At 47.5% G+C, this 23,626-nt stretch overlaps 1 protein-coding gene across 3 annotated transcripts in view; it reads right to left on the bottom strand.

Annotated features, from left to right (window-relative positions):
* The window catches only part of MDN1 (midasin AAA ATPase 1), a 2,688,524-nt gene that overhangs the window by 1,111,504 nt on the left and 1,553,394 nt on the right, over positions 1-23,626 (bottom strand). For all 3 annotated transcript variants that reach the window (XM_069606482.1, XM_069606484.1, XM_069606483.1), the window contains exon 54: positions 1,386-1,546. In XM_069606482.1, the coding sequence (XP_069462583.1) occupies positions 1,386-1,546 (161 nt within the window). The remainder of the gene's footprint in view (positions 1-1,385; positions 1,547-23,626) is intronic.

Genomic DNA, 23,626 nt, shown 5'->3' with positions numbered 1-23,626 from the left:
GACGCTCATACACATCTTTTTGATCCATTGCAATTAGTTTATGAATACACCATTTTGTTAACGTATTAATTGAAATAGGATAGGCATTTGACATCCTTTTCACAAAGTCTTCGTAAAAGGAATTCAATGGGGGGGGGGGGTTAGACATTTTTCTATAGTTTACCATCATCCTCGAGTAACATTTCGCAGCCAATGTGTTAAGATTAAGTTTGCGCAAAATCATTGTGTTCGGTAAAGAAATGGGGAGTCCCAGTACTACTTTCCAAATCCTACCTTGTAATGTGCTCAATACTTTTGTGAGATAAAGCATATATCCAAACCATACAAGATAATAGGTTCTATCGTTAAGGTGTAAAACTCAATCGGGAGTAAAGAGAATTTAGAATACTTGTGATAGATCATTTTCATTTGCGAAATCAGATGGACCACTTTTTATGACGGGCAGTATGGGCTTCGCTGATGCACTCACCCAGGGATAAAGTGGGGTGTTCAGGGAGCATTCTTGTCTGTTAGCCCTATTGGCAGCAGATGGTGTCCGGTCAAAGATTCGAATCCAAAAGCATCGAATGCCATCGGATCGAGTCAATTAGACTCGAAACAAAAGGGTCACATTTTTTTTTTGGGGGGTGTTGGGGGGGGGGGGTTTCCGTTTTGGGAAAAAAAGTGGTTTTTACCACAAAATAGGGGGTTTGGGGGACCCTGCCCCCGCAAAATATGTTTTAAAAAAATAAATAAAAAACATTAAAAAAAAATAATCGACCCTTTTGTTTTTAGGTCCTTTTGATGCGACCCTTTTGTCATTCGATCCTTTGCATTCGAATCTTTGACCTATAACCACAGCAGATCATACAAGTGCAGCAGAAGAACTTCTCGAGAAGTTCTGCTGACAGAAAATGGTCCAACAGTAAGTCAAGGCAACTAACTAAATAGGCTAAAGAAGGGTCAAAATGATTGACAAAACAGAAATCCTTTGCGAAGTACAGCAAGGACCTTGTACACTCGCCAGGACTGAAAGGCAATACTGATGATGTTCATGCAATGAATGAAGAAAAACTAATAAAGGACCAACTAGTCACACAACAAGCACAATCACGTTTTGCTTACAAAGCACTATTTTAATGGAACAAGTACAAATCGTTCTTAAAAAGCAGAAAATTCATCAGCGAATGAATGGGCTAAATGCAAAAAATAAATTGTTGAGACAAACAATAGCTAAATATTTAAATGAGCAGCTACTGGGTCAGAGGACGGCTTGCAAAACATGGGTCAAGCTGAATTTGGCTTTGATGCATCACTACTGCACTATTCAAACAAAATGTATAAATAAGTTAAAATCAAAAAGCAGCTTACTGCACATCGACAAACAGGCACAGATTGCAACCTACATGTGATTCTCATGCTCCAGAAGCATGGGGGGCATTTTATCCATGAGAAGTTTCTCGAGCCAGTGCCAATGAAGTGAAAGAAGGGCGAGTCCCAGGGAGTCCACAGACACAGAGTTTGAAACAGACCAAAACCGATCTCGCCAATGCAAGCGGTAAATTACCTGCAGAACAATAAACATGTTAGCAACATCTTCATTTTGTAATGCCTCTTTTATACTGAAGGGCTTTTAAATAATTTAAGTACAGACAAACAAGGTTTCTCAATATCCATTGGAAACACTAACTTGGCCAAAGATTGACTTAGGAAAGTAATTTGACTTCAAAAATCAAAAGCCTCTAAACCCCACCCCCCCTCTTTAAATGCTTACACATAACTGGATCCATTTAAAAATGCACAAGGAATAAGTTACTTACTTGAAATTCCTGTACTTCGGCATTGATATCTTCCCCATCGTTCGGGTGAGAATCCTCAGTAACATTGCAACAGTTTACATTTAAATATATAGCGGAAATCACTTTAGTGCTCTGTTAGAAACGTTTTGGGTCATACTGATCCATAGCTAATAAACACAGAGTTCATTAGCTCCTCTTGTGGAAGAGATTTAGATTATCGCACATCAGCCAAGACAACAGATAGTGGGTAGGAGGTGGAGTTGCATGTGAATCTATGAAAGATACCAATACAGGGAGAAAGAGGAGTTCCAGATATGTACCATTCCTTTCTCTAGCATTAGATATTTCATAGATTAGTATGCTGTTTGAATCGATTATAAAGCAGTACACACAGACACATACAATGAAGAACATGGGCGGAGGCAGCGGTATCATCTTCAATAAACGCTCACCTTATGCGAACAGATGGAGGAGCATTGCTTGTCCGACCCTGGACTCGTCCATGTAATCGCGGTTGATACCATCCACAAAGGAGAATCTTGTGAAGGAGTGGAAAAACCGCCAAGCAGCTGTGCTGCATATATCCAACAGCGGGAGACAGCATCGCAGAAGAATGCAGTAATAGAGGAAACTGCGCTCGTGGAGTGCGCTCTAGGGCAACCAGGAAAAGGCCCGTTAGCAATGCAGTGACAGTTGGAAATGCAGTTCAAAAGGCCAGCAGGAGATGGAGAATGTAGACAGCCTTTCACACACAGCAGTAGGACCAAAGGCCATGAACAACAGAGGCCTTGCATAGCTGTTTGCTGCAAGAAACATATTTTGAAGCCCACATGAAATCCAGCGTATGCAGTTCGTGATCAGCCAGAGGATAGGGAGAGGCAAAGAAAACTGGCGGGACCAAGGACTTGTTAAAATGAAAAGCGGGGTTAATCCAATAGTGTAACTGAGGCAATCCTGATGCTGATGTGGCGCACTCTGATGGAAGGAAATGACACCAACCTGATTTAGGACTTGATGAGATTTTATGTAGTTATTATGAAGAGTTTAAAAATATTGACTAAATAATGTTTGAGCATAATAAGGAGGTGATCAGTTTTCCTGTTTTGATACAACTTTTTGTTTGCGAAACAGTGTTTTTACCTACGTGATATATGATTTTTTTGTACTAAGCCTTTGATGGCTATATGTATAATAAAAAAAGAAAAGACAAGAGACACCTCGTAGCGTGGAAGGACGACAAGTACGGCAGCTTGCAAGAGGGGGCCTGGATCTACCCGACCCGCCTGGCCGAGGTCAATGCCACAAAGAAGGCGGTCTTCCACGAGAGAAACTTAAAAGGGGACTGATGTATCGGAAGAAACGGGGCATCCATGAGCTTAGTCAAAACAACGTTGAGCTCCCAAGGAGCAGGGGCCTTTACTGAAGGAAAAGTCCTAAAGAGGGTCTTGAGAAACTCCTTGATGAGCCTTTACGACCACAGGGATGGCTTACCCAGCCACTCTGACGCAACGCAATATGGCAGCCAGCAAATGGACCTTGATCAAGGCGCGAGCCACGCAAGGCAAAGCAGATACGGAAAGCGATACAGAGCTGTGATTCGCAGCAGCGTGATCCTCCGAATATTGCACCACACTGCGAGGCGTTTTCACTTGTGGCTGTAGCATGACCATACAGAGGAAGCTCTGGTCTTGGCCAAGATCTTCTTTCATTCCAGCAGAAGGGAATAATGCCATAACTCTAGGGCTGCAGGAGGCAGGCCATGAGGCCCAGCGACGCTGGGTCGTGGTGCAGTATTGTTCCGTTTCTCTGGAGAGAAGATCGGGAAGCAGAGGCAGCTGGATGGACGGAGCCACTGACAGACTGAGCAGGTCTGGGTACCAGATCTGCCGTGGCCACACAGGTGGAATGAGTATCACTCTGCAATGACACGGAGTATGTTGATCACACATACCAGGAAAGGGATTGGAGGGAAGCGAATAGGGAGAGCCTGTCCCAAATGAACCAGAAGCATTCCCCAGTCTCCTCGGCCGAGATACCTGCTGGTGAACCTCTGGCACTTGGAGTTGGCTGTCGCAAAGAGGTTGATCTGGGGTTGACCTCACTTGTGAAAGAGAAGGGATACTTGGGCCTGACAAAGCTCCCACCCATGGCATGACCACAGTTCCCCGCTGTGCTAGTTTGCAATGGTATTCTTGGTGCCTGCCAGGTGAAATGGTACGAGGAACATGTCCTAAAGAATGGCCCATTGCCACAGGGACTGTGCTTCCCGGGTGAAGGTGGGGGAGCGCGTTCCACCCTGCTTCCAAATGTAGTACTTGGGGGTGGTGTTCGCCGTTAGGAAAGATTTCTCTTTACAGTACCTTTCCTTCCATTTCTATGGAGCCCCAAACGTTTTACTTTTATTTTATGCAGTCTCTTTCCCTGGTCTTGAGACACCATAAACCCAACTGCAAAGACCTTGAGTAGAACGTGCTCTTGCAGCACTCGTGCTCTATGGGCAGGGGGAAATCTCTGCTGAGCACGTCTGCCAGAAGATGGAGTTCCCCTGGAACATGTGGGAGGAGGAACATGTGTTTGAGTGCCCACTTCCACATGTTCTGGACAGTTTGGATAGCCCTAGATCGTGAGTGCCCCCCAGTGTTGAGGTTGTACATGGCTGTGGTACTGTCTGTAAGGACCAGTACTGTCTTCCCCTGAAAATGTGGTTGGAAGGCTTTCGGGGGCTTGGAATACTGGAAGCAGTTCCAAAAGGTTGATGTGATTGGATGCCGCTCATGAGGATCACATGCCGTTTGCGGTCTGTTGAAGGAGGTGGGTACCCGCCACCCAGACAGAGAGGAGTCTGTGGTGAGAGTGGCCTCTACTGCGGGCAGTGGTAAAGGTTTTAATCGGCAGAAGGTATTCCCTTCACCATCCCTGCAGAAAATGAACGATGGCTGTCGAGACAACCACTAGATAGTCCCACTGGCCTGACACCATTGGCTGGAGAGCCACTTGTTCTGAACGAGTCCCCCGTTATGAGCCAGTCGTCGAGGTAGCGATACACAGGGATGGACTGCCTCCGCAGGTCAGCTGCCACTACCACCAGTACCTTTGTTAACACCCTTGAGGCTGCGGCAATGCCGAAGGGGAGAACCTTAATCTGATAGTGTGTTCCCCCCCCCTACCATGAACCAGAGGTACTTTCTGTGCGCTGGCAACATTGAAATATGAAAGTATGCATCTTTCATGTCCAATATGGCCATGTAGTCCCATTGCCTCAGCAGAAGGATTACTTAGTGAAGAGTTGTCATCCTGAACTTTTGTGGCTTGAAATACCGGTTCCCAGGACACAGAACTAAATAATGGCGCATGGTTGGATCCTTTTTGGGTACAAGCAAGAAAATTTAATAAATACCCTCAATTACCTGGAGATGTGGGACGACTATGGCGGCGCCAATTCCCGTCAGGATCTGTACCTCGTCGGATGTATGGTCCAATGACAGTCTGCTTCTGAGTGGATGGTAGCAGGGTGGCCGGAGGAACTCTATTTAGTAGCCGAGGGCGACAGTCTCGAGTACACACTGATCTGATGTGATCCCCTCCCATGCATGGGCAAACTAGGTTAGATGTCCCCCGCCGGGGGAAGTGTGAGAGGAGACCCATACTGTCGAGTCACTTGCAGGAGGAGGCCAGAGAGCCTCTCAACGCAGAGTTCCTGTGGCTGATTTGATTTTTTGTATTTATAGCGCGTACATGACAAACTTAATCGTATTAAGGCGCAGATGACAAGAACAAAGATAGAGTATGTAAGTCGAAACAGGTCCCCTAAAAAGCAGGGCTGTCTACTTAAAGAGAAATGTTTTCAGTGCTCGACGAAATTGCAAAAGAGAGCTCATGGTCCTAAGCTGCAGAGGTAGCGCGTTCCACAGCTTAGGTCCAAAGACAGAAAATCTTCTGTCACCTCTGAAAATATAGGTTGAGTGTGGGATGATCAGAAGATGACTGTCGCTAAAGCGTAGTTGTCTTGCTGGGTGGTATGGCTGAATTAGCTCTCTCAGATACAGAGGGGTGATGCCATTCATGCATTTGAAAATAATGCAGGCTATCTTAAATTTAATACGGTCAGCAATTGAAAGCCAATGTAGCTCTCTCCGACAAGATGATACATGGGTAAATTTGCCCAATTTAAATATCAATCTAATGGCCGCATTCTGGGCTCTCTGAAGTCGCTGAAGTTGTTTGGCAGGGATGCCCATCAGTTGACTATTGCAGTTGTCAAGGTGGGCGCTAGTTGGCGCCCCTACCACAGCGGCATGTGCCTCCTTGGGGATGTAGGGAAGTGCTTGATGTAGCATTCTCAAGACAAAGTAGACTGCTTTGGTCTTTGTTCCTAAATGTGTTTCACTCCCCAGCTCTTCTTGCCACATACATCTCAGAATTTTAACTTTAGAGACAAATTGTAGATTTTTACCCAGCAGTGTTGGGACAGGCAGTTTTTGTTGCAGCGGTCAGCAAATGCTTAGGGCTGAATAATAGAAGTTTGTTCCTAGCAGCGTTAAGCTGTATATAGTTCTTTGACATCCAGCTGCTTACTTAAAACATTGCTCCAGTTTATTAAAGTTGGAAGTTGGTTATTCGTAAGAATATCTGGGTATCATCGGCATATGAATGGAAGTCCAACCCATGCTGTCTAAGAATTTACAAAAGGGGTCGAATATATACATTAAACAGAAATGGTGACAGGGAAGATCCCTGTGGGACTCCACAGCTTAAACAGATGAGATTCGATAAGAACTCTCCCAGTCTCACACGCTGATGACGGTTGGTCAAAATAGACTCAAACCATTTCAAAACTGAGTCCGAGACTCTTCCTAACTCCTGTCGGTCTAGGAGAATTTTGTGATTCACTGTATCGAAGGCCGCAGACAGGTCTAACGTCACCAAAAGTGTGAGTTTCCCCTGGTCTGCGGCCTTTAACAGTTCATCCAGTACTACTAGGAGGGCTGTCTCCATTCCAAATTTAGGTCTGAATCCTGATTGAAGTTCATCTAACAACAATTAATTCTCAACAAACTCCTGGAGCTGGTTATTAACCACCTTCTCAAGAATTTTAGCTGGCCAACAAAGACCTGCAATAGGACGATAATTTTGCAGAACCTCTACGTCCAATGATGTTTTTTTTTTAATAGAGGTGAGACTATAGACAGCTTTAAGCTCTCTGGAACAGTCCCTGTTAACAGCTTTGAACTGTAGGGTTCGGAAGGCCCAGTCGAAGACTGACAGGCCTGTTGCTGTGAAAAGCTCCTCAACAGGTCTGCCAGGGAGAGTTTTGGGGGGTGGTGTGCTTAGAAGCATTTGAGGGAGTGTCCCTGTTGCCAGGATGCAACTTCCCCATAGCACTGCCGAGAAGGCCTGTCTGGGCTTGGAATGGACACGTGGGCGGGTAAGGTCAACGGCCTCTGAATCAGAGCCGCGGTTGCCGACTGACTCCTCGTCGGAGGCAACGACACTGGTGGGGTGGAGGGGGGGGGGCACCGTTTCATACACCTGTCGTTCAGGGTCTTGGGTCGAAAGAGCTTACAGGCTTTATGAGAGCACCCGTCATGGTCACGAGGGAGATACAGATTGCATCAGTGATGGATGTCCTTCCAAGGGAATTTGCCGCTGCAAGACGGGCAACATTTAAAAAGGAGTCCTCTCCATAGCAGAGGGAAGTGGCAGATGGACCAAGAGAAGGGGTACAAAAAGGCATTCCCAAAAGCAGTGAAAACAGGGCCCCACTCTCCAACTATAAAGGACGGGCCGCAGGGCCAAGGCCACATGGAAACCAGTCGCCAATCAGCCCAGGATGGAAAGCCGGCGGGCGGGATCAGTCGTCTAAAGCCGCTGATTAATCGCTGAGGGCAAATAACTGTTAGGCAAAGTTTGAATGCAGTACCCTCTGGAACACTACAAGCAACTATGACTACAGGTATAGGCAACCCAACCTTTGGTATAAGCTTGTACTACACAGTTTTGGTAGCGTTTGCAGAGTCAGGCTTATCTCAAAAAACAGGTGAGCGGTCGTGGAGTTACAAAAAGATTCACAGTTACAGGTATTCAAATGAAGTCCTACACCCAAGGTTTCTTGCATAAACAATTATTTATTCATCAGTCAGTAAGAAAGCCTTCTTTAGAAGGGAGCAATGTACTAGTAACACATATACTTCAATACTGTACACTCTGAGTTTCTGAATCAGACAAGACCCTTTTGGGATGGCCCACAGACACAACCTACACCCACAGGTGACTTCAATAACAAGGGTGGTGGGGACATTGATATCTTACTGTTGGCATTCAGAACACTCTTAAAAGATGTTAAAAGGCAAAGGTTATTAGAACAAAAGAGATCACCAATATTCTTAAGTAGAGCAAATACTTCCAGATCCTCTTAGAAGTGTCATTCAATTCAATAGGCGAAGCCAAAGTCAATAGGCAAAAGTCTTTGTATAGGATGCAGCACTTCAGGTAATTAAATGGAAAAGTCTTTGCACAAGTTTAGGGCCACAAGCTGGTTAGACTTGTGAGTTGCAAAAGATACAAGCACTTCCACAGTAAGAGATAAGTTCTTAGACTTTTTTTTTTTACAGTACCTTGATAAAGAAGAAAAAGTGCAGCTCTGCAGATCTCACTGTTCCTGGGCTGCAGTCGTGAGGACAAGAGGGAGGATGTCAGGGGACTCCTGCAATGCACTGGGACTGTTAAAACCTGGAACCGGGCAATGTAACGTCCAGTGGCTGTTTCACGATTCAGCTTCTTGCAGCTACTGCAAATAGCAACAATGTGGTTCCTGGATGTCAAGGTGGACTTTCCTTGCTTCTGAGGTCCTGTACTCTGTTGAGGGGGCTCAGGCTTGGTCAGTCCTGCTTCATGGGAGTCCGGAGGATCTTCCAGAAGTTTTAGGCCAGTTTCAAAGCAACACACACAATCTGGTGTTCCTCTCCCATGCTACTCAGTTTCCTGCAGCAACTGAGGAAATCTAACCAGCTCTCAGATGGATGTTCAGGTGGCTTACTTTGGCGTTGATTGGTCCCACCAACTCAAAGGGAGAAGTCGTCCTTGCAGGAGCTTCTCTGTCGATACGAACTTGGAATGTGGCACTGCAGCAGGGCTTCTCCGTGCAAACCAACAGTCCAGGAGTTGCAGCAGGCGTGCTCTTCAAGCTCTTTTTCGGTTCCTTCATCCAGTGGTTGACTCTGCTTTCCAAGCAGAAAGACTTGCTGTTAGGCAGAATCCTGTGCAGTGCCCTTAGGGACCACCACACACAATTAAAACTACAAGTGGTAATACAAGTTCACCTTTGGTACAAGCCACAGTGTTACAGTGGTAGCAGTAGTGGAGCAGCCAGACTTAGCCAGAGTAAATGAGCAGTAGTAGAGATCACACAAAGCACCACAATTGCTGCGACTCATGCAAACACTGACTCAAGGTGTCAGGTAAAAAAATACAAGTGCATTTATTTTCAAACCATCTGTTATAAAACACTTCACTTATATAAATTTGAAACCACACGTAAAATACACTACACACAACCAATTTCACTTGTTCCAGCAAATCAGATAAGTGCATTAGGATTTGACAGACCGGTGTTGCGATATTAACGCGTACCCGCGGATAGAAATACTTACGAAGTTAAAACACACTTTGTACTTCAAAATTTTAAAACGGGAAAGTGAATAAAAATCATAGGTAATACTTTTTCAAGGCAAGAGGACTCAAGATTCAAAGATACAGATTAAAGTCAATAGGCCTGCGCCAGTGTCAATGGAGCAGATGCTCAGTTGTCGAGGATCACACGTTGAACAGTTTGAGACGCCAAGAGTTCATAAATATTGTCAAATGGAAGGAAAAGTTATAAGAGGGAGGGAAGAAAGAACAAATCTTCGTGGAGGAAAAGGGTTCGCCCCGATTCTGGCTGGTCAGGCGGAAAGACCAACCAAATGTGCACAGTACCTTATTCCGTTGGTTGAAAAGCTGGTGCCACGGCAGTTGTTCCTGGTAGTTCCTGCACACTCACAGTTCTTGCGACTTCATTCCTGGGGACAAGGACGACGTCTGGAGAGATCTGCACTACCCAGGGATGAGGCCAGCAGCAGCGAAAAGAACAATGAATAAAAGGTGCGCTCCTTTAAATCAGGAGAGGGCTCTTCTGATGGCTATCCGGACCAACACAGCACAGCAGTGATTTCGACCCAGGAGAGGATTCTCTGACTGAAGAAAAGGCGAGCTGGTTGATCCCACCAGGCTCAAGGGAAGAAGACTGACTGGACCTTCTCTTGTTGTTGAAGGGTAGATAGCTCAGGACTGCAGCAGGGCTTCACCGGGACTCTGGGTTGCAGCAGCCGTCTTCTCTGCTTCTCTTCAGTTTCTTGCAGTTCCAGTGGTGACTGACTTCTAGCCCAAGAGTCCTGCCTTTTATGCCAAAATCACCCATTCACAAAGACTGGCTGTCAATCACTCAGCGGGGGGGTTTGTCCAGCCCAGACAACCACTTTAGCCAATCAACACAAAGTGCGACTTGGGTCTCCATTCAGCCCACCTAGACACCCATATGCCAAACGAGGGCTTCTGGTCAGAAGCCCGCCAAAGGTCGGCGAACAAAGGAGGCAAACCTGGTAGCAAACCTGGTTTGCCGCGCAAAGACCGACCCAAGAAGGAGATTAACAAAAATGGCAATTAAACCCAACCAGTAAAAAGTATTTGGGCTAGCGAGTTTAAAGTTCGAGGCTACTAAAATAGCCTAAAACAATACCATGTTATGTGATATAATCGGTAGGAAAATTAGGGTAGGTACCACTACCACAAGCCAAATCTTAATGGTAAGGGAGCGAAACAATGCTCCATGAGGTACAGATAAAAAGGGCCAAGAATGAACCCACTCCAATACTCCATGTAATATGGGGTGTAATGGATCTGTGGTTAATTGACAACTTTACCCGAGTCGGTGGGAAGTCTAAAAGACAACCCTGTGTCACTGCGCTGAAGGTGCTGTGTAACACACAAAAAAGTGTGGGGTTACTTAAGTGGTGTCCTTCAGAGCCCACAATCACAACAACTGTTGAAATGCACATGGCAAAACACAGGTAAGAGTGAGGGAAAAGCTCACACTCTTACCAGGTGGGAAAAATAAACTCCAGAAATCCAGCCAAGCTGCTGAGGGACTCACTAGGTAAGGAAAATTAGCCATAGAATGAGAATTCTCCCCAACACTCGCCTTTTATTTATTTCTCTCCCGTTCATTCCAGCCTGTTGGGGAGAATGCCCAAAAATGTGCTAATTCCCTTCACCTTAGAGACCCCCAGCAACTTTGCTGGATTTTGAGGACTTGATTTTTTACCTAGAGAGAGAGTGTGGCCTTTTTTCCCACTCTCCCATATGTTTTATTTGGTTATGGAGTTTTAGACAACTTCACAGGCATCTTTTCATGTGCATCACACAGCACCCTCAGTGCAGTGGCAGAGGGAAACCTTTCCAGGCTTTCCCAAGGTTTAAATACCTTCTTTGGAATCAACTACCGTTTCCCAGAGAAAGTAAAGTGAAATTGACTTTACTAGTCTTTATAAATTCCTAGACCCAGCACAAATCTTACAATAGAGTGCTGGAGAGATTACTTAGTATCCACTGTGTCTAGATACTCATGTAGCAGTCAAATGATACCCTTTCCTCCCGAAATGGCTGGTGGCAGTGGTTTTACAATGAACTACCATGATTTTTCCCGACAGCGAACACCGGTAGCATTAAATCGAGGGAGCCATGTTTTTCAAGATGGCGTCTGAGCTCTCTGATTAACCAGGTCCCGGTCTTTTTTCGCCATTTCTTTGTGTAAAGGTTCTTCTAGAGTTTTGCTCTGCGCGCCAAACCAGGTTTGGTCCCTTTGTTCATTCGCCGTTGGCGGGCTTCAGGACTGAAGGCCGCCTCTGGCGACTGAGTACCTGGGGTGGGCAGGAAGTGCGGGAAGTGCCCGAAACTCCCTGTGCTTAGTCTCCTAGGAGACCCAAATGCACTCTGGTATGATTGGCTGGCTGAATGTCCGGCAAAGACAGCCACCCTGCTGGGTGAGTGACAGGCTGGAATGAATGGGAGAACAATGAATAAAAAGCAAGGCTCTTGGCTTGAACGGCAGAGTCGACCACTGGAACGAAAGAATCAGAGACAAGCTTGAAGAGGACAGCTGCTGCAACTCCTGGACTGTTGGTTTGCCCGGTGAAGCCCTTATGCAGGTCCGAATCGCTAAGTTCATCTCGACAGAGAAGCCCTGCAAGGACGACTTCTCCCTTTTAGTTGGGACCAATCAACTCGACACTAAGCCACCTGGATACCATTCTCAGAGCGGATTGCATTGAGCGGATTGTATTTTCCTCAGAGTGCTGCATGAAACCGAATAACCAGGGAGAGGGACACCAGTTTATGTGCTTTACTACAGCTACCGGAATTGAAGATTTTCCAGTGCCAGCTTTTTGACCAGTCCCAGGGCAGGAGTCCCCCGACATCCTCCCTCTTGTACCCACGACTGAGCCTCAGGAACAGCGAGATCTGCAGGAACAGAAGTCTTCAGCTGCATCTTTTTCTTCATTTGTAAGGTACTGTGAAATGAGACAGAGTACTTGCCTCTCGCGGTGAAAGTGCTTGAAACCTTTGCAACTAGCAGGCCAAATCAGCTTGTGACCCAAAATATAATTCTTCACGTTACAAACTACTTCTAAGAACTTCTACAGATACTTTACCGTTTACTTACCAGAACCGTTTTTATCCTATCCAAGACTTCAGCCCATTGCCTTTACCTAGCCTATTGAATTGACTTTTCTGGTGAACTCAAAGTATCTGCACTGTCTAAGAAACTTGTAATTCTTTTATGTTCTGAACCTATTCCTTTTTGCTCCTCCTTCAAAGTAGTCTGAATGCCACAGAAACTTGAGTATAGTATTGAAATATATTTGTGTGTGATATCTAACTGCCTCCTTCTAGTGAATGTCTTATAACTGACTGTTGAATACTTAATACGTGTTTAACCAAGAAACCTTGAGTGTAAGAGTTTTTGAACACCCGTGATTGTAGACCTCTGTGTAACATCATTACAGATCACATTCCCTCTTGAGATAAGCCTGGCTGCTCAGCTCTGCTACCAAAAACTGTATTACAGACTTCTACCAAAGGTTGGTTTTGCTTACACCTCTAGTCCTAGTTGTGTGTAGTGGTCCCAAAGGGTACTGCATACAAACTCTGCCTAACACAGCCTAGCTGGCACTCGCTCAGCAGGGTGGCTGTCCTTGCAGGACAGGTCAGCCAGCCAATCACCACAGAAAGCATTTGGGTCTCCTATGAGACTAAGCACAGGGGGTTTTGGGCACCTCCCTCACTTCCTGCCAACCCCAGACACTCTGGAGCCAGAGGCAGCTTCACTCAGAAACCCTGCCAAAGGCTAAATGAACAGAGAGACCAAACATGGTTTGGCGCGCATAGAAACTCTATAGAAGGACCTTTCCACAAAGAAATGGCGAAAAAAGAAGACAGAGGGCCATATAATAAAAGATGGCTCTGCGCCATTTTGAAAGATGGCTGCCGCGGTTGCTTTTCTCGGAGCCGCGAATGGTCGCGGTAAATGCAAACCACGGTAGTTCAAAACGAAACCATTGCCGCCGGCCATTCAGTGAGGAAAAGGGTAACAAAAATGTTACATGAGGATCTAGACACTGGGGATACTAAGTAACCCTTGCAGTACTCTATTGTAAGGTAGTGTGTGTTGGGTCTAGAAAGTTACAATGATAAGTAAAGTCAATTTCACTTTACTGCTTTGGGAAACAGTTTATCCCAGAGAACATATTTAAACCTTGGGAAATCTGGCAGACTTCCTTGTGTCACTGCACTGAAGGTGTTTTGTGACACAATTGTAAAAGATGATGCCTATAGAGTTTGTTAGACTCCATAACCAAAAGAAACAAACACAGAAAACACATTGAATTGAAAAGTTCAAAGTCCCAAAGTTATCCAAAAGAACTGGAGGTCTCCAAGGAATTGGCACATTTCTGAGAATTCTCCATAACAACCACCGAAGACCAGTGGAATTATCAATAAATGGAAAGCAATATAAACTCTTCTGCATTGTGTGACCAACTAGGTAGGTGGAAAAAAACAATCTGTGGGACCTTGACGCGTGAGGGATTTTGAGTACACTACACGTCAAGTTTAAGATAGTGGTAAAGTCACGCCCACGTTGATGTTTCTTTTCACTCTTTGAAAAAAAGATGCAATACTCCACTATTACCACTAGATGTCAGACTATGCAGATTCACAAGCATCAGAAATGCATCTACTGTTAGTGTTGTGTGATATTACCTGCTAGTCATTTTTCACCGAGTTATATGCCCATAAGTAAAGGAGTATTTTTATTCCTACTTGTCCAAGAGTGTTCCTTGACCGTTTCACTGTGTGCTCATTGTGGACCCCTTACAAGCTCACCACCTCGTGAGATTTAGCCTAGACTACTTGCTACCTGGAACTGATTTGACTACAGCTCCCAGAGTTGTCCCCGTCACAATACTAGGTTGGTCTTCAATACATCTGTCCACCGGGTCAGAGTATAGAAAATCAGTCATAACATCTGTGAAGATCCGCACCGCCTTTCCTCGCAGCTGAGGCTGGAAGGATTTGAGAGGCCAAAAGACTGCCCAGAGCTCCAGGACGTTCATGTGGAGGTGCTTCTCCTCTGGGAGGCAGAAGCCTCTAGCGTGCGGCTGTCCAGTGTAGGCCCCCCCCCACCTTTCTAGGACCTGGAAAGGAGATGTAAGCACACCCCCAACCCACCCATCGTAGTTGTTAGGTAAGATTGTCACAGAACTGGTAAATCTTCCTGACCTGGGTCCACCCCAGAACTTTTTGCTTTACTAGTGGGGTATTTTCCTTAATACCTCAGTGAGTGGGAACCCTTTCCCACACTCACAGAATCTTTAACTCTTTTCATGGGTGTCATTTCTTGGACTCCCCATAGTGTCTTTTTAAAGTTATCCTCATAAACAACTTATTGGCAATAAGTGCCTGTTGCCGGCTTGCTCTATGGGCTCCCCTTTTAACTTTCTTTTGCTAACGTTGGGTGAACTACAGTTTCCATGCGTAGAAAGGATCTTTGGATCCCTTTTACATGTTAATTCTGCGAAGCCAGCACACCCCACCTTATCTGGAATGCTGGGGAGATACAATGTATCCCCTTTCAAATTAAAACTAACAATTCTGTTACAGGGACAAGCTTACCTTCAATGGCTGGTGGCAGCGATGCCTTGTATTAATTTGGTGCAGTAAAGGCACCTAAGGGTGCTCATTTTACCAAAATGGCCTGTTTTCTTTTTTTGCCATGTTAGTGTTTGTGTTTCTTGTTTCTTCCCTCAGATATCCAGTCTGTCTGGGAGGACAGGAAGCGAGGGATGAGTCCAAAACTGGCCGGAAATCTAATGCCTTGCTTGAATGGGGACAAATACTAGTGGGGGGCTGGCTGTCCTGATTGGACAACTGGACCACCCATTCTTGTAAAAGTGCAGGGAGAGAATGCAGAGGTTGTGCTGTAGTCCCTGATAAATACTGCGAACCTGGAAGCTGAAGAAAAGTCGACCACTGGAACTGAAGCCAAAGAGGATGATAATGGAAAAGCACCTAAAACGATTTCTAGCGACCGGAGAGCCTGCTGTGTAACCGGAGCCTGCTGTAGCCTTTCCTTCCAATCGACCTGGGGACTCCGAAAAACGAGGACACCGACCCAGAGCCTGGTGAGACCCACTAGACTCAAAAAGACCTGCATTTTGAGCCGTTTCACACGTTGCTGCGACCATGCGTTGCTGCAATACACCAATACCCTGGGACCTTGAGCCACTGTGCAGTGGACGGTCTTCTGAATTCCGAATCTCGGTGAAACTTTGTGGGCATTGTGGTGGATCTCCAGAGGCACGGATAAAATGCGAAAAGTCCCCTCAACAGAGCACTGGACCTTTGTAACGACGAGAATTCAGCCGTGATTTTCTGTCTTCTTCTGTGATCCTTTAAAAGGTGCCAAATCTGTGTAATCGCATTCAGCCGCAAGGGAAACCTTGAATAGAGCCTTCTTCGTCGATCCCTGCTGCAAAGTTCCTTCCGAGGTCTTGTTTTCAGTCACTGCGTCAAAGAATCCACTGACCGATTGACTGCAGACCCTGAATGTATTCCTTTTTTTTTTTACATTTCTTTATTGTTTTAACAACAAAACACATAACATACAAACAACCTTTACATAAATGGCTTATTAGCACTTCGTACAGATCTTGCCCTTCCATTGTGGTTTTATGGTTTCCCCAACAACCTTGTTAGTTCAGTCCGGACCTCCCGTTGGGTCGAACACCAGGTCTGGTACGCATAATGTTCTATTCTTGGGCTTCGTGCTTGGCCTTTCTATTTCGTCTATGGACCCTCTGTTTCCGAGGGATCTTCGGAGTTTCCCTCCTCCGGGTGGCCAAAGAAGTCTTCTATTAGTGTGTTACATGCAGTCAACTTGTGTGCAGTTTCACCTTCCCCTCTTATCACTGCTCTTGTCCACACCACTGTCGCTGCCTGCGTCCACTTCTGAAGGTCTGACCACCATGCTTCCACACGCAGGCCCTCCTTTGACTTCCATGTCATTGCTATCCTTCTCTTGGCCAGTATACTTATTAAAACATTAATCTTCGCCAGATGCGATTCGTGCTTACCCCCTCTCGAGAAGAGGCCCTGTGGGTACTTTTCGGGGTATTCCGCCTGAATTTGAAGTCCGCTTCCTGCTATCTTAAGTCTGATCCCGTCCCAGAACTCTTGTATCACTGGGCAGGACCAGAACATGTGTACCATGTCCGCTTCTTCTGACGAGCAACGGGGGCACCCACTCTGGCCTCCAATCTGGATTTTATTCATCTTTTTGGGTGTGAGATACGCTCTGTGCGTTACATATAGCTGTGCCTGCCTAAATCTTGCATTTCTGGATACCTTTTTTGGGTATCGTAGGGCCCTGGTTGATTCTTGATCGTTGAGGGGTCTCCCCCAACTCCTCCTTCCAACGCTGCCTCGTGTGTTGTTCCTGTGGGTTTTTGACTTTCAGTAGATGTTCATATAAGCTGGAGGTTGTGTGCGTTCCCTCTGCATTGTCATACCATACGTCTAATGCGGTTTCCTCATCCCGGTCTTCCCAATCTGGCCATCTTCTCGTGATGTTTCTCAGCATGCCGGTATATAGGATGAATTGACCCACATGTATTTCATATTAGTCTACCATTTTGTGGAAGTCCGCCTCCCTTCTCAGGTCTCCGATTTGTGCTACACTTTTAGCCTTCCAGTGTGCTCGATATGTTGCTAATGTATTTGTGTTCCCTCCCAGGAGACCCGCTACAGGGATTTGCGTCAACTGCGGATCTTTTACCCCCTTGGAGTTTCCACACTCTTTTCCATAAATCCACTGCAATGTTGAGCATGTTCGGCAGGGTTCTGAGCCGAGGTCTGTCGAGCAATAGTACTGTTTCAGTGCTGTCTGGAAAATGCGTGTGTCTATTGTTTTGTCTTCCCCTAGCCATTTTACTGCAAATTGCAGATGCCCTGCTAAGTAGTACCTCTCGAAGTCCGGTAGTCTAATACCCCCCCTCTTCGTAGTCCTTCTGCAGAGTCCTTATTGCGATCCTATTTCTCCCTCCCCACATAGGAATGAACGTGTTATCGTGTTTAGTTTAGTGAAAAAGGCCCTGGGTCTGCTGTATGGGATGTTTGGGAGGAAGTATAATAGGCGGGGCAGCACCACCATTTTCAGGAGGGCTGCTCTTCCCATCAATCCCAGTGGGAGTTTCCTCCAGAAGGTCATTGACCGCCGTGTTCTTTCTAGAGCGACAAGCGTGTTGGATGAATGGGTATCAGCGGTGTCATGTATCCCTATACCCAAATATTTGAAGGTGCGGGGCGCCCATGTCAGACCCAGGTCCGGCAGACAATGTGGGGGGGACGTGTTTTAGACCTGCCAAGGGGGAAGAGGAGGGATTTCTCTTTATTAATCGATATGCCCAATGTTAGGGAGAATGTTCTCTTTAGGCTGAATTTCCTAACCTAGTGAGTCCCCCAGCAGCTTTGCTGGATTTCTGGAGTTGTTTTTTTTCTCCTGCCAAGAGTGAGACTCTTTTTCTCCCACTCTTGGACATGAATTATGGTATTCCTTTCAATGTTAATGTGTTTTATGGGCTCCTTTACTCCATACGGTCTTATGTGTTTTTACTATGTATGTTACACAGCACCCTCCGTGCAGTAACACAGGGGTGTCATAGTGACACCCCACCATAGACTCCATACCCTGGGACTGACTACTGTCTCCCGGGGCATGTAAAGTCACCATTGGCTTTACTAGTCCCAAATTATTAACAGAAACCAGTACAAACCATCGTATTGTGGACGTACTGGTCGGGGCAATTCGATTGCCCCGGGGTCTGTTAGTCGAGGGGGCACTTCTCCGTCCCCCCTGATCAAGTTTTGGCTGGTGGCATTGGATACTACTTTTTATATTCGACCGCAAATAATTCCTATGGGATTTTCCCATTGTTCAAGGCTACCAACTTTAATTATTTAATTTTCATAGCCTCGAACATACCGCCAGTTTATTTAATTAATATTAATTCGCCGGTTGGTATTTTTTACAAGGACTCGATTCTAAAATGGCGTTTGTGTTCTCTTCTGTGACTCCAACCCAAGTCGAACCCCTTGTTCCACTTTTTGGCGGGCTTCTCCACAGATGCCTCCAAAAGTGGTGCCACTCTGTCTGGGTACCACAGGGGGTTTAGGCACCCTGGACTGAGTTACCTTGGTAACTCAAGTCGCACTCTTGTGTGATTGACCCAAGTGGTGAGCCGGCCGGCTCACCACTTAGCATGTTTGATTGACAGCTAGGCTGAGTGAATGGGGGAGTGCTGCATAAAAGCAGGGCTTTGGGGAGTGGAACTTCAGAAGTCGCCACAGGACCTGAGAATCTGACGAGGGAGAAGCTGAGCCGACCTACCATGACGACACCACCGGTGGAGCCCTACGGAACCGACTCACCACTTCCCGATGACAGAGAAGATCTCCCGGCTGGAGAGGCTTCTTCCCCTGACTGGTGGGCACAACCAGTTTACACAAAACCCTGGGATAGTACACCTACTCCAACCTCCTGGAGGAGCATGTTTTCCACGTACTCAGTGGGGTCTTTGCCTTCCTCTTTGCCTTCCTCACCTTCCGGAATTCCAATTATGCGGATGTTGTTCCTCCGCGCTCTCCCCTCTGCGTCTTCCGCTCTCCTTTCCAGAACCTTAATTCTCTTTAATACCGCCGACATCTGTGTCTGCGTTACAGCAACCCCTGCCGTATTTTGCTGCACCTGCCTGTTCCGTCGCCGTTACTCTCTCGGTTAGGTTCCTTGCGTCCTGGCAGAGGAGGCCCACATCTACCATTACTGTATCCAGTTTATTTTCTAGAGATGCTGTCAGAGCCCCTATTGCTGATTTTATTTTCGAGGGATGCTTTCATGGAGGCGATTGCCACTACTATCGTGTCTTCGTTAGCGTCTTCCGCTGGGTCTGAGGTGTCATCCGCGGCTGATGCCTTCGTAAAGGTTTCCATGCTTACTTGCTTGGTTTTCCCTTCTGTTTTCTTGTTTGGCATCACTGGGGGGTACCGTCCTCTGCCTGTGTTGCCAGTACCAGTCTTGGCTGTGCCCCCACGTGCCGTAGCCCCTGTTTCTTCCCCCGCCCTGCTCTTCCTGCTTCTCTGTGTTTGCGGGTCTATCCGGCGTAGGTTTGTCGGGCACCATCCACTTTGTAATAGGATTATTACACTCTTCTTGCAGGTGTATACGTTAGGCCCTCATTGCTCCCGGCGCTTTTTGCTGTCGGATGTCGCCTCAGGCTCAGGCCTTCCCTGTGCCTGCTGCGTGTGTCTCCGTGTTGCCTGCGTTGCGTATGAGCGCTCCGGGAGTCACCTCACCGTATCAGGGGGTAGGTTCGCCCCTATGTCGGTGTTCGCCGGCACTGGGGTTCGGCTTCAGTATTGATACAGGGGTTTTCTTTACTTCAGCCTCACCGCCTACTCTGTGGTGCGGCTTCGTCTGCCTCTGACCCCACTCACTGGGTTTCGCGGGCGGGGTTGGCCGTTGGGAGAGTGTACGCTTTGATCCCCGTCTGCTTCCTCGGGTCTCCTCCGTCTTGCCATCCTTCTCCGGCAGCGGCAGTCTCCATAGGTGTACTGCCGTCCCCGTCTACGCCTCCGGGCCTCTCCTGCTTCTGCGTCCCACTTCCACCGGTCGCGCTGATCTTCATGCCGTGGGGTTGACTCAGGCTTGGGTCTGCCCTGCGCTGGTTTCTGCGTTATGCACGGGATGCGTCCCTCTTGCCGATCGTGTAGATTCTCCGGCTCACTCTGTATTACGCGGCCGGGGTCCTCCAACAGCTCGCGCGTCCGCCATTTTGATTTCGCGGAACGATTCCTCTCTGGCGGTCTATCTTCTTTTCCACCGCCCCGTTTTCTCCGGGGACTTCGCCGGGTGGGCAGCAGGTGTTCCGGTCTCTGTGGAGAGACTTTGGCGGTCTTCTGGAACCAATTTATGCTAGTTTTTATCGGATTTTGTCAGGATCGCTCCGGAGCTCCTCAGTGGCATGTCTCACTACATCGGCTGCTTAGCCATGCCGACCCCGAATGAATTCTTGCTGAAAAATCTTCTTCAATGCTGAGGTACTGTGTTGGCTTGGGTATGTACTTACCTTAAGTCTCTTAGGATTTCTGTGTAGCTGTGGGGTGTTTTCTGTGATGGGGAGGCCTCTCATCCAGTGCGACCAGTCCCAGTGCTAGAATCCTGCTGAGGTGTCTTCTGCGAAGCCCCTGGACCCACTTCTAACCCTAGAAGTAAAGTGCTCACCTGTTTGCCCAGTTTTCTTAAGGAACTCTGACTTTTGCTATTAAATAACTTATTCTGACATGGCCTGTTGGTCACTAGTCCTAGTGAACCCCCTTTCTGCCATCGAGAACTCTCATGCTCCAAGAACCACGGAAGGACTTTGAAAGGATTGGGCCTTTGGCTTAGAAAAGTGAGCCTTTGGCTTAGAAAAGAAATAAGTGTTTAAAAGTGACTTACTTGTAAAGAGTTGGTTGGTAACTATCTCTATGAGTGATCAGTTACAAAAGTTCTTACCTTGGATGTGTAATGCACCATTCTTAAAAGTATGGCTAACATCTTTTCTTCCTTAGAAAATGTTTTGCCAGTCTAATAGAAAGTAGATGTGAAGGTATATTACTCTCCTGTGATTAGGTTGTGCCTCTTCACAAAAGTAAAGTGTTGGTTTCACCAGATTATTCCTGCAGGGTAATTATACAAGTGTCCTCCAACTGTTGGCATCACTAGATTAGTCCTTTGAGGATAATTGTACGAGTGTCCCGCAACTGGGACTTGCTTCCCCGGACTTGCTGTTAGCCTGTCCACAATAGGTCTGCATTAGGTTATTGCCTACCTAGAATAAGTCATTCAGCTTGCCCACCACATCAAGCTTCTTTCCCCTCCTGGTCTGAAGGCACCAAGGAAGAGAACGATTAATTCAACGAGCACTTCCTGGCAGAAGCAGACACCACTGAGTCTGGAGAAGGCTGCAATCTCAAGCACCTCATGGCCCGGTCTGGAATCACTACTTTTCCTGCCTGTCTCTTGGAGGGTGCAGTACTTGGCATCTTCATCAGGGCCAAACATGTCTCCCAAACATCGTCCAGCAGAGGGTTAGACATGAAGGTCTTCCATGAGAACTCCTGGTGTTGAAAGAGAAAACCCCCCTTTCCTCTTTAAATTTAATATAGTGGATGCCCTTGAAATCCTGGCACAAAAAGGGTCCACCTCGTACAGTGGCGTAACCCTGGTAGGCTCATCGGCACCCAGTGGCTCCCCATCAGCCGGCACAGTCATCATACTTGCAGGTATGAGTAGCTGTAGTGTTTGTATCGGTGCATGGAGGATCCGCCACTGCAGGAGTCACAGGTCTCTGGGGTAGCATCACCTGCCTTGTCGTTGGCTGACTCTTCAGAACCTTGAGGGTTAGGCTACCGCATTGGCCCGGCAGGGCGCAGCCTACAGGTCAGCCTATGAGGGCTCGGCCTGGGAGGACTTCTGGCCGGTGGTTTAGGAGGACAGCGGACTGGGCAGGCACAGGAGAAGCCGTCAGCCTCTGCTGTATCTCTGACACCAAGGTGTGGAGGGTCATGAAAATGTACAGGGACATGCCCCTGGGCACCATCTGGGGTGCAAGTGGAGCAGCTGGCAATGGATCTGGACTGAAATGCCTCAGAGGTGACAATGGTTGCTCCGGCTCCTCTGGAGAGCTCTGATTGGACATGGGGCAGATGCCTCGTTTGTGATCCGAGTAATAATCCTCAGGCAAGTGATAGTCATCAGAGCTTGATCAGATGGGAGGGGACTTCCTGGAGAACCCACCAGCACATCTTAACTGGCTTGGGAAGTAGGTCATTTGCCGGTAGCAGCTCCCTCAGTCTTCTTGAATCCTTTAGGCAGGAGGCGACAATGGGCACCTGCACCCTGACAAGCGCGTCAGTGGCAGTCGTAGTCAGGACCGTCGCAGCAGCTGGAGGCCATGGAGGAACAGCCACCCTAAGAGTCGCCGCCGTGAAAGTAGAAACCACAGTTGTCGTAGGATCCCCCTTCGCAGAAGTAACTACTGTGGTCAACAGGAATGTTGAGGTGGATCCAGATGAGGTTGTCGAGGAGGCAGTAGTCAGGGCAGCCCTCGACAAGCTGGTCATCCTGGTCGGCAACTACGTTAAGGTCTTGGAAGACGAAGGTGTCGTTGACAGGGTTTTCGATGGGCCTCCCTCAGGCCTCTGCTTCATAGTCTTGTCCTTGGAAGAGTATCTGTGCTTTGAAGGGGTCAGTGACATTCCACCAATCGGTAGACTCACAGTGGACTGATCTGGAGACTGGGAATGGGTCCTACTTGAACTGGGCCCTGCCGCCACGGCGACCCTAGCGGGTTCAGCAGCATAGTTTTTAGCCTTCTTTTGGATCCCCTGGGATGGGGAATCTGCAAAAGACCTCAACCTCTTCTAGAGAAGAAGGGAGCATGCTCAAGGTGCCGGCCATTCCTGGGCAAAGCAGGACTGCGCCATGAGGCCGAGATAGAGGCCTTCTGTCACGCCCTCTCACGCAACCCATCTCTCACTTCCCCCCCTCACACCTGTCTCCTTCATCAGGCGCTTCTCGCCGTCGTATTTCCCATTCACACCAGCGGGGGAAACACGGCAGGCGGAATACCATGTTGGGCGGACCTGCCTCTTTTCGCCCTTTTCCGCGTTGGCGGTTGCCATGGCGCCTCCAGCACAGCCGGCAACGCCAGGATACCAGGACGTACCGACAGCCCCAATCGCTGGCCACGTTGCGCTCCACGCGACGTGCGCGAGCAGTCACGTGATGCGTCACGTGATGCCGCTCGCCTCTTCAAAAGAAGCCAGCAAACAAGACTCTTTGCTTCACAGCTACTTCTATGGAGGACTGCCAGGCGTTACCCTCGCTTCTTGTTTTCTCTCCTTGCTTCGACCTCGGAACGCTTCTTGGAACTGCTCTTGGATTACCCTTGGACTCTGGCGCGCTCTCGGATTTCCCGGACATCTGACACCTATTTGTACTCTGGACTTGCTATTGGATTGCCCCCTCTGTTTGTGCAACCCTCGGATTGCTTCACGCTTTTCCACGGATTCAGTCTTGTTCCACCAGGTGCTTTCAGGAGTGTCAACTACACCATTCCAGCCTGCTGTGGGTTCCCCTGCATAGGTTCCTTACCTAC

This window comes from Ambystoma mexicanum, chromosome 4p (genome assembly GCF_040938575.1).
Source record: "Ambystoma mexicanum isolate Mex_15411 chromosome 4p, UKY_AmexF1_1, whole genome shotgun sequence".
In the NCBI taxonomy this organism is placed as follows: domain Eukaryota; kingdom Metazoa; phylum Chordata; class Amphibia; order Caudata; family Ambystomatidae; genus Ambystoma; species Ambystoma mexicanum.
Note: the sequence above shows the minus strand (reverse complement) of the source record. Positions and strands in the feature narration are given on the sequence as shown.